At 35.9% G+C, this 13701-nt stretch overlaps 1 protein-coding gene across 1 annotated transcript in view; it reads left to right on the top strand.

Moving 5' to 3' along the window:
- The first annotated feature begins 946 nt into the window (after positions 1–946).
- Positions 947–13701, top strand: part of LOC130221911 (oocyte zinc finger protein XlCOF6-like) — a 13574-nt gene continuing 819 nt past the window's right edge. Inside the window, exons 1-5 of the mRNA XM_056454464.1 lie at positions 947–1046; positions 3684–3807; positions 5515–6321; positions 9499–10305; positions 13323–13701. The exon at positions 13323–13701 is cut by the window's right edge and continues 819 nt beyond it. Coding sequence (XP_056310439.1) covers positions 3729–3807; positions 5515–6321; positions 9499–10305; positions 13323–13701 — 2072 coding nt within the window. The 5' untranslated portion in view covers positions 947–1046; positions 3684–3728. The remainder of the gene's footprint in view (positions 1047–3683; positions 3808–5514; positions 6322–9498; positions 10306–13322) is intronic.

Raw genomic sequence — 13701 nt, 5'->3', positions numbered from 1 at the left:
CGAAGACCTAGAGTATCAATTGAAACATATTTTGACAAATTGCAATACAAAACAGGAAGTTTTTGTGTATTTTTTTGTACTTACAATTATTAATATTAAATTATTAATATATCGCACACTGTTTTCTGTCATACTAAGGCCACCATGCGCATTGGTGAACTCAGATGTGAGGGATTTTTTTTTAAATATGTAATTTTCTTTAAAATGGATAAGTTCACCCTTTATTCATTCAATGTCCTTCAGCTTAGTCCCTTATTTATCAGGGGTCTCCACAGCGGAATGAACCGCCAACTATTCCAGCATATGTCTTACACAGCGGATGGCCTTCCAGCTGCAACCCAGTACTGGGAAAAGCTGTTCATTATCAAAGATATACCTTTATTTACTCGTCCTCCACTTTCTCCAAACCATTAGAGTTTCTTTCTAGAGTTGAAGACAAAAGAAGATACCTTGAACAATGTTGGAAACTTGCATAGTAAGTTATTTTATTGTTTATTCACATCCTAATGAGCGCTATAGTTCAAGATATCTTCCTTTGTGTTCAGCATAAAATAGAAAGTTAAAGGTTGGGGAGTTCATAAATGCTGAGTACAGCATTTTTGTTTTAGGGGACTCCTCATTTTTGATCATTGCTCCAATTCATCTTCAGAAATGAAAACGTATCATTGAAATATTTATTATTTCTGTTTGATGTTATCTAGATTTGTTGTATATAGTGGGTATGGAAAGTATTTTTCACTCTTTGCTATATTGCAGCCATTTGCTAAAATCATTTAAGTTCATTTCTCCCTCACTATTGTCCACACAGCAGCCCATACTGACAAACACAGAACTGTAGGCATTTGTGCAGACTTATTAAAAAAAAGAAAACCTAAAATATTATACAGTCCTAAATATTCAGACCTTGAGTCTTTTATTTTCTGTTTCTGAATTTCAGATGTTTGCCTCCATATGACTTTAATTTTGGTACGACTGTCTGACGTCATAAGTCGCCGCCGCCCGCCGCCGCAGCGCTGTTTTGTTTGTGTGAGCGTCGGCTGAAGAAGGTTTGTGTCCTTCAGTTTCTAATATTTTCCAAATTGATTTATTATTGGATGTAAACCTGTCAGGCTCTATTTAACGCTGTCGGTGGTCTTGTGAAAAGCTGTGCGTCTCATTTAGTTTCCCGTTTCTTTAATTAGTCTATCAAACAAGAGTCATCGCAGTAAGTACAGTAGAAGAAGATATTGAGGTAAAGTTGGTCTTATATTGATATATTCAGACTTTCATCTTAATATAATATCAGAAAAGAGTCATAGCATATTTACATGTTATTTCTATTAGTATATTCAATATAAACTATACTGAAGTAAAGTTGGTTATATATTCGCACATTCACTTAGTGAATCCCTATATTATTTACCACGGTACTTTGAATATTCCGCCTGAAATGACATGTAAACATGGCTTGAAAACAACATTAGCACTGTTTAAATGACCGTGAATAATGGTGTACTTTAATAGTCACTGGCTGCTAACATGATTTCACTATTTAGAATTAGCAAATGACTCTTAAGATGATATATTTTTAAGATGAAAGTCTGAATGTAAAACTAACTTCACCTCAACTCAATTAAACAGTGCTAATGTTGTTTTCAAGTCGTACTAACCTGTGATTTCAGGCCAAATATTTAAAGTATCATGGTAAATAATATAGGGAGTGTTTCACAAGCTGTCACCGAGTGAACGTGCCAATATTAAACCAACTTTACCTCAATGTGAAAATGAGCTTTATATAGCAAAACCTTTTACAGTGGTTAAAGGTTTCACTCACGTTTTCCTCCCCATTTTCTAAAATGATAATTTCTTTGGTTTCCCTACTGAAAAAATCAGCTTAAAGCAGCCTAGGCTGGTTGGCTGGTTTTAGCTGGTCACCAGTCTGGTTTTAGAGGGGTTTAACCAACTATGTCCAGCTTAAACCAGGCAGGTCAAGCTGGTTTTAGCTGGATTTAGCTGGTGATCACCCAGCCTGACCAGCTAAGACCAGGCTGGAAATGGCTGGAAACCAGCCTGGAAATGGCCAAAACCCCTCTAAAACCAGGCTGGTCAACCAGCTAAAACCAGCCAACCAGCCTAGGCTGGTTTAAGCCGGATTTTTCAGCAGGGTTATTAGGGAAAGGTGTTAATATTCCATATTTTATTGAACAATATTTTAATTTTAGAGAAATTTTATATTCATAAATGCAAGTGCCTTAAAACAAAACCACTGTTTTTAGTTTTACAAAAGGAATTTTGGTTATACTATAAATGTTTAAAGTTGCTACAGTCAAAATCAAAATGTGGAAGACTTTAGTTTATTGAAAAACATTAAATGAACAGAAGACTGCGTGTAAACGCTTTTGTTTTCTTTCTTTTAGTTGTGTTTGTGTGTCTTTTATGGTTTAAGTGAATATTTGGTATTATTATTATTTTATTGATTTGATTATTATTTGTGTTCTGTTTGAAAGTTGTTATTTGAATTTTGCCTAATTGTAATTGTGTTATAATGCAATAAAAAAAGCTTCTAGAAACTGTAAGTGAATTGAATCAAATGCCTCATTAAGTGTTTTATTTTTATTTATTTAGTTAAATTTTATCAGGAACATGCACACAACAACACGACATAAAGGGTGAACAAAAAAGAACCTAATAATGCTAAATAAATTAATTAAAAAGTAAAGTAAAATCCACAAATAAGCATAATGTACAGCATTTCTACATCTGAGTTTAAGAATTAACATTGGAATCAGAATAAGTATTATAATAATTGATAGATGTCTCAGGATTATTGCGTTTTAACATTTTCACAGTAGAAATAAAAATATTAATACAATAAAATGTTAATGTGGAAGATAATTAGCAAACTTCTGTTTGTGTATCCTCCTAGACGGGCTTAGTGGCCACACACGTGGACAGCACATTTTTAGCTCTTAAGTGGCGATTTAAAATACTTTGAATGTTTTATATTTTGTTACAGACATGCGGTGTCATTCTGCAACTGTTTTGCAGCATATGAAATGTCCCAAACACTATTTATAACTGTCCAAAATGGCCAAAAAAATGTTGTTTTTACTCTCTGATAGTCAAAACAAGTAAAAAAAAATGATGTTTTATTTGCATTAAAAACAGTCAGGAGAAAGGGTTTTATGTAAATTCAGACCACGAGTCCACATATATGGACATCATTTTTCAAAGTACACCATATCAAAAGATGACTTGGATTTTATTCTTATTAGATCCAAATAAGCCCAAATAGCAAAGAGAAATAAAAACTGCATGTAAAAAACAGCTTGAGCCTTAGGAGGGTATGAGAAATTCTGCCAATAAAACCAAGAGATTAACAATATATTCAAGACTTTAGTTGCGTTTGTTTTCATAAGAAATTATTATTATTTTTAAGTTTTACCATTTTAAAAATATATTTAGCTGTTTACAGCGTTACATTAAAAAAAAAATAAATGACAAAAGCTCTGTTGATCTGCCTTACAGACACTACAGACGTCCTCCATTTCAGTGCACTTTGATAATAAAGACTTTACTGGGTTAATTGTATGTCGTATTTTAAAACATCATTAAGTGATTCCCTTTAATCCGGCATCTTTCTGACGTCAATAACAAACTTCTGATTTCTTCTTCTTTGTGTTGATTCTTCTCCTCTTAAACAGACAGAGAAACTCCTGCTGAAGCGACTGAGCTCCACTATTATAAAGATGGCCTTTATTAAAGAGGAGAGTGAAGACCTGAAGATTGAGGAAACATTCACACATGAAGATCCTGAGCAGCTAACAGGTTGGCTTTCATTCTCAAAGATGTGTATAGAATCAGCTAAATTAAGTCTGAATTAGAAATGATTAGATCAGAAAAACACTGTTTGCCTGTTTATTTTATATCATTAAATAAATAAATAATTTGAAAACAGCAATAAATTAGCAGGTGAATGTTTTATCGTAAGAAATGTGGTTATCGCAATACTCTACAGCAGAGGTGTCAAAGTAAATAGCTGAATAGATGTAGCTAGATGTATAGATGTAGCTGTATGTATAGATGTAGCTAGATGTAAGGCTTTGGGCATTGGGCACCAGTTAGATTCAGAATAAGTAAACAATCAAATTAACTGAGTCTACTTAACTTCTGCTATATATATTAATTTGAAAAGCTCTTAGTGTATTATTTCCATTACAATAAGCAGAAATCTGTATTGTTTCCGTTACACTACAGCAGTACAGTAGATTTAATCAGTTCTAGAGTAAATGCAATCACTGTGATTTGCCCATTAAAAGTGAAATTTGACCATTTTATATGAACAAAAACCATTTTACAGCTGCAGTCGGCGTAGAGGCTTTACTTAAAGTAACACTGAAGCTACTGTTGCAGCTGCATAAATAATAATAAATCGTTTATTTAATCAAAAAGTAGAGCAAATACAAGCATGATGTGTGACGAAAGTGTCCTCATCACAGCCCATTCACTCTATCTTTCCAGAATAGTCAACTGTAATGAGCTCTACATGCACAGGGACTTTTAATTGGAGACCGGACCGCCTGGCCACTTCCGTTGTACCGTCATGACATCACCTGTTGCACTCTTTACTTGCTCTGTGGATTAATTTAGTTCTACTCAACAATTTCCACCCTTTTTCAAGTGTACCCTTATATCTAATCTGATTGGGCAGATAGTGAGCATATTTTAGCTTCTGTCTTGAGGGAGGGCTCAGATTATGATCCGAGCTAAGATCCACTATGTGGGATAAGAATAGATTAAGGCGCTGATTACACAACAATGTTGTATCCTTTCTCATTTTTGGCTGCAAACAATGGCAGAGTACATGGTGGAGCATGTGGAAATACCGCACTATTGGCTATTTGAAGGCCTTCTGTAAGATTGTGTAGCTTCATACACCGAGTAACGTACACAAAATAATGAATAGTGTTCATCATTGCATGCTTCATCAGCAGGAAAATAATAACTTAGGCCACATGTTCTTGTGTCTTTGTTAATCATGTTGAATAGATGGCCTTCAGGAGAGATTAGCTGTGATCACACAACCATGTTTCCCTGAAAAGATGTGCATGATGAGCTTCAGTTATTGTGAAGCCAGTGTTTTAGCGGTTTCTTTAACATGTTCTATAACTTTAGGCCACAAGGTGGCGCTGCCCTGATGCAAACCAATTTTCATTCATTCATACATTCAATTTGGCTTAGTCTCTTATTTATCTGGGGTCGCCACAGCTTAATGAACCACCTACTATTCCAGCATATGTTTTACTCCTTTTCAAGTACTGAGATACACCCATACACACTCATTCACTACGGCCAATTTAGTTCATCAATTCCCCTATAGCGCATGTGTTTGGACTGTGGGGGAAACCGGAGCATCCGTAGGGAACCCACACCAACACGGGGAGAACATGCAAACTCCACACAGAAACACACACTGACCCAGCTAGGCCAGCGTGCCTTTTAAATGGGGTTAACTTGTGTTTCTCTTCTCTTTAGATGTGCTGAAGGTGGAGAGTGATGAACTGAATGAACTGAAAGATCATCATCGTGATTTCAGGCCTGGTGAAAAATCTACACAGCAGAAAAAGACTCTAAAAGGCAAATCTGGGCGTCCTTTCATCTGTCGTGATTGTGGAAAGCGTTTCAGTCAAAAGCAATGCCTGGATGTCCACAGGAGAACTCACTCCAGAGAGAAGCCTTTTGCCTGTCAACAGTGCGGGAAGAGTTTCGTTCAAAAGCCGTACCTCAACAGACACATGAAAATTCACAGCGGAGTAAAGCCGTTCAGCTGTCAACAGTGCGGGAAGAGTTTCATCTTTAAGGCAAAACTGGAAGCCCACATGAAGACTCACACTGGAGAGAAGCCGTACTCCTGTCAACTGTGCGGGAAGAGTTTCGGTTATAACGCCACACTTGAAGCCCACATGAGAATCCACACAGGAGAGAAGCCGTACACATGCGCACAGTGTGGGAAGAGTTTCAATCAAAAGCCAAACTTTGAAAGACACATGAGAACTCACACTGGATTAAAGCCGTATGAATGCGCACAGTGTGGGAAGAGTTTCAATTATAAACAAGCCCTGAGGGTCCACATGAGAGTCCACACTGGAGAGAAGCCGTACACATGCACACAGTGTGGAAGAGGGTTCTGTCATAAAGTAAGCCTTGATGCCCACATGAGACGTCACACCGGGGAGAAGCCGTATGTCTGCGCTCAGTGTGGGAAGAGTTTCTGTGATGTCAGCACCTTTACAAACCACATGAAGACTCACACTAAAGAGAAACCATCGGCTAAACACAAGCGTAAGACTTTGACCATTCATCAATGTGTTTAATGTTTACATATGAAGAGCTCACATTGGAGTAAAGCCCCATTCACACCTTCAGTGACTTCAGCGCTGCTCGGTTTGGTCACTAATGGGAAAATCTCTCCATGGTATCAGACTTTTGCTCAATCAGCCAATCTAAATACGTTACAGTATTAGCTATTGTCAAAAGTAACACGTTACAGTATTAGCTATTTTCAAAAGTAACGCGTTACAGTATTAGCTACTGTCAAAAGTAACGCGTTACAGTATTAGCTACTGTCAAAAGTAACGCGTTACAGTATTAGCTACTGTCAAAAGTAACGCGTTACAGTATTAGCTACTGTCAAAAGTAACGCGTTACAGTATTAGCTACTGTCAAAAGTAACGCGTTGCAGTATTAGCTACTGTCAAAAGTAACGCGTTACAGTATTAGCTATTGTCAAAAGTAACGCGTTACAGTATTAGCTATTGTCAAAAGTAACGCGTTACAGTATTAGTTACTGTCAAAAGTAACACGTTGCAGTATTAGTTACTGTCAAAAGTAACGTGTTGCAGTATTAGCTACTGTCAAAAGTAACGCGTTACAGTATTAGCTATTGTCAAAAGTAACGCGTTACAGTATTAGCTATTGTCAAAAGTAACGCGTTACAGTATTAGTTACTGTCAAAAGTAACACGTTGCAGTATTAGTTACTGTCAAAAGTAACGTGTTGCAGTATTAGCTACTGTCAAAAGTAACGCGTTACAGTATTAGCTATTGTCAAAAGTAACGCGTTACAGTATTAGTTACTGTCAAAAGTAACACGTTGCAGTATTAGTTACTGTCAAAAGTAACGTGTTGCAGTATTAGCTACTGTCAAAAGTAACGCGTTACTGTATTAGCTATTGTCAAAAGTAACACGTTACAGTATTAGCTATTGTCAAAAGTAACGCGTTACAGTATTAGCTACTGTCAAAAGTAACGCGTTACAGTATTAGCTATTGTCAAAGTAACGCGTTACAGTATTAGTTACTGTCAAAAGTAACACGTTGCAGTATTAGTTACTGTCAAAAGTAACGTGTTGCAGTATTAGCTACTGTCAAAAGTAACGCGTTACTGTATTAGCTATTGTCAAAAGTAACACGTTACAGTATTAGCTATTGTCAAAAGTAACGCGTTACAGTATTAGCTACTGTCAAAAGTAACGCGTTACAGTATTAGTTACTGTCAAAAGTAACACGTTACAGTATTAGCTACTGTCAAAAGTAACATGTTACAGTATTAGCTATTGTCAAAAGTAACGCGTTACAGTATTAGCTATTGTCAAAAGTAACACGTTACAGTATTAGCTATTGTCAAAAGTAACGCGTTACAGTATTAGTTACTGTCAAAAGTAACGCGTTACAGTATGTTAGTCAAAAGTAACACGTTACAGTATTAGCTATTGTCAAAAGTAACGTGATACAGTATTAGTTACTCAAAAGTAACACGTTACAGTATTAGTTACTGTCAAAGTAACACGTTACAGTATTAGTTACTGTCAAAAGTAACACGTTACAGTATTAGTTACTGTCAAAAGTAACACGTTACAGTATTAGTTACTGTCAAAAGTAACGCGTTACAGTATTAGTTACTCAAAAGTAATGCATTACAGTATTAGTTACTCAAAAGTAACACGTTACAGTATTAGTTACTCAAAAGTAACACGTTACAGTATTAGTTACTCAAAACTAACGCGTTACAGTATTAGTTACTGTCAAAAGTAATACGATACAGTATTAGTTACTGTCAAAAGTAACGCGTTACAGTATTAGTTACTGTCAAAAGTAACACGTTACAGTATTAGTTACTGTCAAAAGTAACGCGTTACAGTATTAGTTACTCAAAAGTAACGCATTACAGTATAAGTTACTCAAAAGTAACACGTTACAGTATTAGTTACTGTCAAAACTAACGCGTTACAGTATTAGTTACTGTCAAAAGTAATACGATACAGTATTAGTTACTGTCAGAAGTAACACGTTACAGTATTAGTTACTGTCAAAAGTAACACGTTACAGTATTAGTTACTGTCAAAAGTAACGCGTTACAGTATTAGTTACTCAAAAGTAACGCATTACAGTATAAGTTACTCAAAAGTAACACGTTACAGTATTAGTTACTCAAAAGTAACACGTTACAGTATTAGTTACTCAAAAGTAACGAGTTACAGTATTAGTTACTCAAAAGTAACGTTACAGTATTAGTTACTCCCAAAAGTAACACGTTACAGTATTAGTTACTCAAAAGTAACGCGTTACAGTATTAGTTACTCAAAAGTAACGAGTTACAGTATTAGTTACTCAAAAGTAACACGTTACAGTATTAGTTACTCCCAAAAGTAACACGTTACAGTATTAGTTACTCAAAAGTAACACGTTACAGTATTAGTTACTCCCAAAAGTAACACGTTACAGTATTAGTTACTCAAAAGTAACACGTTACAGTATTAGTTACTCCCAAAAGTAACACGTTACAGTATTAGTTACTCAAAAGTAACACGTTACAGTATTAGTTACTCCCAAAAGTAACACGTTACAGTATTAGTTACTCAAAAGTAACACGTTACAGTATTAGTTACTCCCAAAAGTAACAAGTTACAGTATTAGTTACTCAAAAGTAACGCGTTACAGTATTAGTTACTGTCAAAAGTAATACGATACAGTATTAGTTACTGTCAAAAGTAACACGTTACAGTATTAGTTACTCAAAACTAACGCGTTACAGTATTAGTTACTGTCAAAAGTAACACGATACAGTATTAGTTACTGTCAAAAGTAACGCGTTGCAGTATTAGTTACTCAAAAGTAACGCGTTACAGTATTAGTTACTCAAAAGTAACAAGTTACAGTATTAGTTACTCAAAAGTAACGCGTTACAGTATTAGTTACTGTCAAAAGTAATACGATACAGTATTAGTTACTGTCAAAAGTAACACGATACAGTATTAGTTACTGTCAAAAGTAATACGATACAGTATTAGTTACTGTCAAAAGTAATACGATACAGTATTAGTTACTGTCAAAAGTAATACGATACAGTATTAGTTACTGTCAAAAGTAACGCGTTGCAGTATTAGTTACAGTATTAGCTATTGCAACAGTGTCTTTAGTGCCTTTTAACTGGGGTTAACTTGTGTTTCTCTTCTCTTTAGATGTGCTGAAGGTGGAGAGTGATGAACTGAATGAACTGAAAGATCATCATCGTGATTTCAGGCCTGGTGAAAAATCTACACAGCAGAAAAAGACTCTAAAAGGCAAATCTGGGCGTCCTTTCATCTGTCGTGATTGTGGAAAGCGTTTCAGTCAAAAGCAATGCCTGGATGTCCACAGGAGAACTCACTCCAGAGAGAAGCCTTTTGCCTGTCAACAGTGCGGGAAGAGTTTCGTTCAAAAGCCGTACCTCAACAGACACATGAAAATTCACAGCGGAGTAAAGCCGTTCAGCTGTCAACAGTGCGGGAAGAGTTTCATCTTTAAAGCAAAACTGGAAGCCCACATGAAGACTCACACTGGAGAGAAGCCGTACTCCTGTCAACTGTGCGGGAAGAGTTTCGGTTATAACGCCACACTTGAAGCCCACATGAGAATCCACACAGGAGAGAAGCCGTACACATGCGCACAGTGTGGGAAGAGTTTCAATCAAAAGCCAAACTTTGAAAGACACATGAGAACTCACACTGGATTAAAGCCGTATGAATGCGCACAGTGTGGGAAGAGTTTCAATTATAAACAAGCCCTGAGGGTCCACATGAGAGTCCACACTGGAGAGAAGCCGTACACATGCACACAGTGTGGAAGAGGGTTCTGTCATAAAGTAAGCCTTGATGCCCACATGAGACGTCACACCGGGGAGAAGCCGTATGTCTGCGCTCAGTGTGGGAAGAGTTTCTGTGATGTCAGCACCTTTACAAACCACATGAAGACTCACACTAAAGAGAAACCATCGGCTAAACACAAGCGTAAGACTTTGACCATTCATCAATGTGTTTAATGTTTACATATGAAGAGCTCACGTTGGAGTAAAGCCCCATTCACACCTTCAGTGACTTCAGCGCTGCTCGGTTTGGTCACTAATGGGAAAATCTCTCCATGGTATCAGACTTTTGCTCAATCAGCCAATCTAAATACGTTACAGTATTAGCTATTGTCAAAAGTAACACGTTACAGTATTAGCTATTTTCAAAAGTAACGCGTTACAGTATTAGCTACTGTCAAAAGTAACGCGTTACAGTATTAGCTACTGTCAAAAGTAACGCGTTACAGTATTAGCTACTGTCAAAAGTAACGCGTTACAGTATTAGCTACTGTCAAAAGTAACGCGTTACAGTATTAGCTACTGTCAAAAGTAACGCGTTGCAGTATTAGCTACTGTCAAAAGTAACGCGTTACAGTATTAGCTATTGTCAAAAGTAACGCGTTACAGTATTAGCTATTGTCAAAAGTAACGCGTTACAGTATTAGTTACTGTCAAAAGTAACACGTTGCAGTATTAGTTACTGTCAAAAGTAACGTGTTGCAGTATTAGCTACTGTCAAAAGTAACGCGTTACAGTATTAGCTATTGTCAAAAGTAACGCGTTACAGTATTAGTTACTGTCAAAAGTAACACGTTGCAGTATTAGTTACTGTCAAAAGTAACGTGTTGCAGTATTAGCTACTGTCAAAAGTAACGCGTTACTGTATTAGCTATTGTCAAAAGTAACACGTTACAGTATTAGCTATTGTCAAAAGTAACGCGTTACAGTATTAGCTACTGTCAAAAGTAACGCGTTACAGTATTAGCTATTGTCAAAAGTAACGCGTTACAGTATTAGTTACTGTCAAAAGTAACACGTTGCAGTATTAGTTACTGTCAAAAGTAACGTGTTGCAGTATTAGCTACTGTCAAAAGTAACGCGTTACTGTATTAGCTATTGTCAAAAGTAACACGTTACAGTATTAGCTATTGTCAAAAGTAACGCGTTACAGTATTAGCTACTGTCAAAAGTAACGCGTTACAGTATTAGTTACTGTCAAAAGTAACACGTTACAGTATTAGCTACTGTCAAAAGTAACATGTTACAGTATTAGCTATTGTCAAAAGTAACGCGTTACAGTATTAGCTATTGTCAAAAGTAACACGTTACAGTATTAGCTATTGTCAAAAGTAACGCGTTACAGTATTAGTTACTGTCAAAAGTAACGCGTTACAGTATGTTAGTCAAAAGTAACACGTTACAGTATTAGCTATTGTCAAAAGTAACGTGATACAGTATTAGTTACTCAAAAGTAACACGTTACAGTATTAGTTACTGTCAAAAGTAACACGTTACAGTATTAGTTACTGTCAAAAGTAACACGTTACAGTATTAGTTACTGTCAAAAGTAACACGTTACAGTATTAGTTACTGTCAAAAGTAACGCGTTACAGTATTAGTTACTCAAAAGTAATGCATTACAGTATTAGTTACTCAAAAGTAACACGTTACAGTATTAGTTACTCAAAAGTAACACGTTACAGTATTAGTTACTCAAAACTAACGCGTTACAGTATTAGTTACTGTCAAAAGTAATACGATACAGTATTAGTTACTGTCAAAAGTAACGCGTTACAGTATTAGTTACTGTCAAAAGTAACACGTTACAGTATTAGTTACTGTCAAAAGTAACGCGTTACAGTATTAGTTACTCAAAAGTAACGCATTACAGTATAAGTTACTCAAAAGTAACACGTTACAGTATTAGTTACTGTCAAAACTAACGCGTTACAGTATTAGTTACTGTCAAAAGTAATACGATACAGTATTAGTTACTGTCAGAAGTAACACGTTACAGTATTAGTTACTGTCAAAAGTAACACGTTACAGTATTAGTTACTGTCAAAAGTAACGCGTTACAGTATTAGTTACTCAAAAGTAACGCATTACAGTATAAGTTACTCAAAAGTAACACGTTACAGTATTAGTTACTCAAAAGTAACACGTTACAGTATTAGTTACTCAAAAGTAACAAGTTACAGTATTAGTTACTCAAAGTAACGTTACAGTATTAGTTACTCCCAAAAGTAACACGTTACAGTATTAGTTACTCAAAAGTAACGCGTTACAGTATTAGTTACTCAAAAGTAACGAGTTACAGTATTAGTTACTCAAAAGTAACACGTTACAGTATTAGTTACTCCCAAAAGTAACACGTTACAGTATTAGTTACTCAAAAGTAACACGTTACAGTATTAGTTACTCCCAAAAGTAACACGTTACAGTATTAGTTACTCAAAGTAACACGTTACAGTATTAGTTACTCCCAAAAGTAACACGTTACAGTATTAGTTACTCAAAAGTAACACGTTACAGTATTAGTTACTCCCAAAAGTAACACGTTACAGTATTAGTTACTCAAAAGTAACACGTTACAGTATTAGTTACTCCCAAAAGTAACAAGTTACAGTATTAGTTACTCAAAAGTAACGCGTTACAGTATTAGTTACTGTCAAAAGTAATACGATACAGTATTAGTTACTGTCAAAAGTAACACGTTACAGTATTAGTTACTCAAAACTAACGCGTTACAGTATTAGTTACTGTCAAAAGTAACACGATACAGTATTAGTTACTGTCAAAAGTAACGCGTTGCAGTATTAGTTACTCAAAAGTAACGCGTTACAGTATTAGTTACTCAAAAGTAACAAGTTACAGTATTAGTTACTCAAAAGTAACGCGTTACAGTATTAGTTACTGTCAAAAGTAATACGATACAGTATTAGTTACTGTCAAAAGTAACACGATACAGTATTAGTTACTGTCAAAAGTAATACGATACAGTATTAGTTACTGTCAAAAGTAATACGATACAGTATTAGTTACTGTCAAAAGTAATACGATACAGTATTAGTTACTGTCAAAAGTAACGCGTTGCAGTATTAGTTACAGTATTAGCTATTGCAACAGTGTCTTTGGTGCCTTTTAACTGGGGTTAACTTGTGTTTCTCTTCTCTTTAGATGTGCTGAAGGTGGAGAGTGATGAACTGAATGAACTGAAAGATCATCATCGTGATTTCAGGCCTGGTGAAAAATCTACACAGCAGAAAAAGACTCTAAAAGGCAAATCTGGGCGTCCTTTCATCTGTCGTGATTGTGGAAAGCGTTTCAGTCAAAAGCAATGCCTGGATGTCCACAGGAGAACTCACTCCAGAGAGAAGCCTTTTGCCTGTCAACAGTGCGGGAAGAGTTTCGTTCAAAAGCCGTACCTCAACAGACACATGAAAATTCACAGCGGAGTAAAGCCGTTCAGCTGTCAACAGTGCGGGAAGAGTTTCATCTTTAAAGCAAAACTGGAAGCCCACATGAAGACTCACACTGGAGAGAAGCCGTACTCCTG

The sequence above is a fragment of the Danio aesculapii genome, chromosome 4 (genome assembly GCF_903798145.1).
Source record: "Danio aesculapii chromosome 4, fDanAes4.1, whole genome shotgun sequence".
Lineage (NCBI taxonomy): Eukaryota > Metazoa > Chordata > Actinopteri > Cypriniformes > Danionidae > Danio > Danio aesculapii.
Note: the sequence above shows the minus strand (reverse complement) of the source record. Positions and strands in the feature narration are given on the sequence as shown.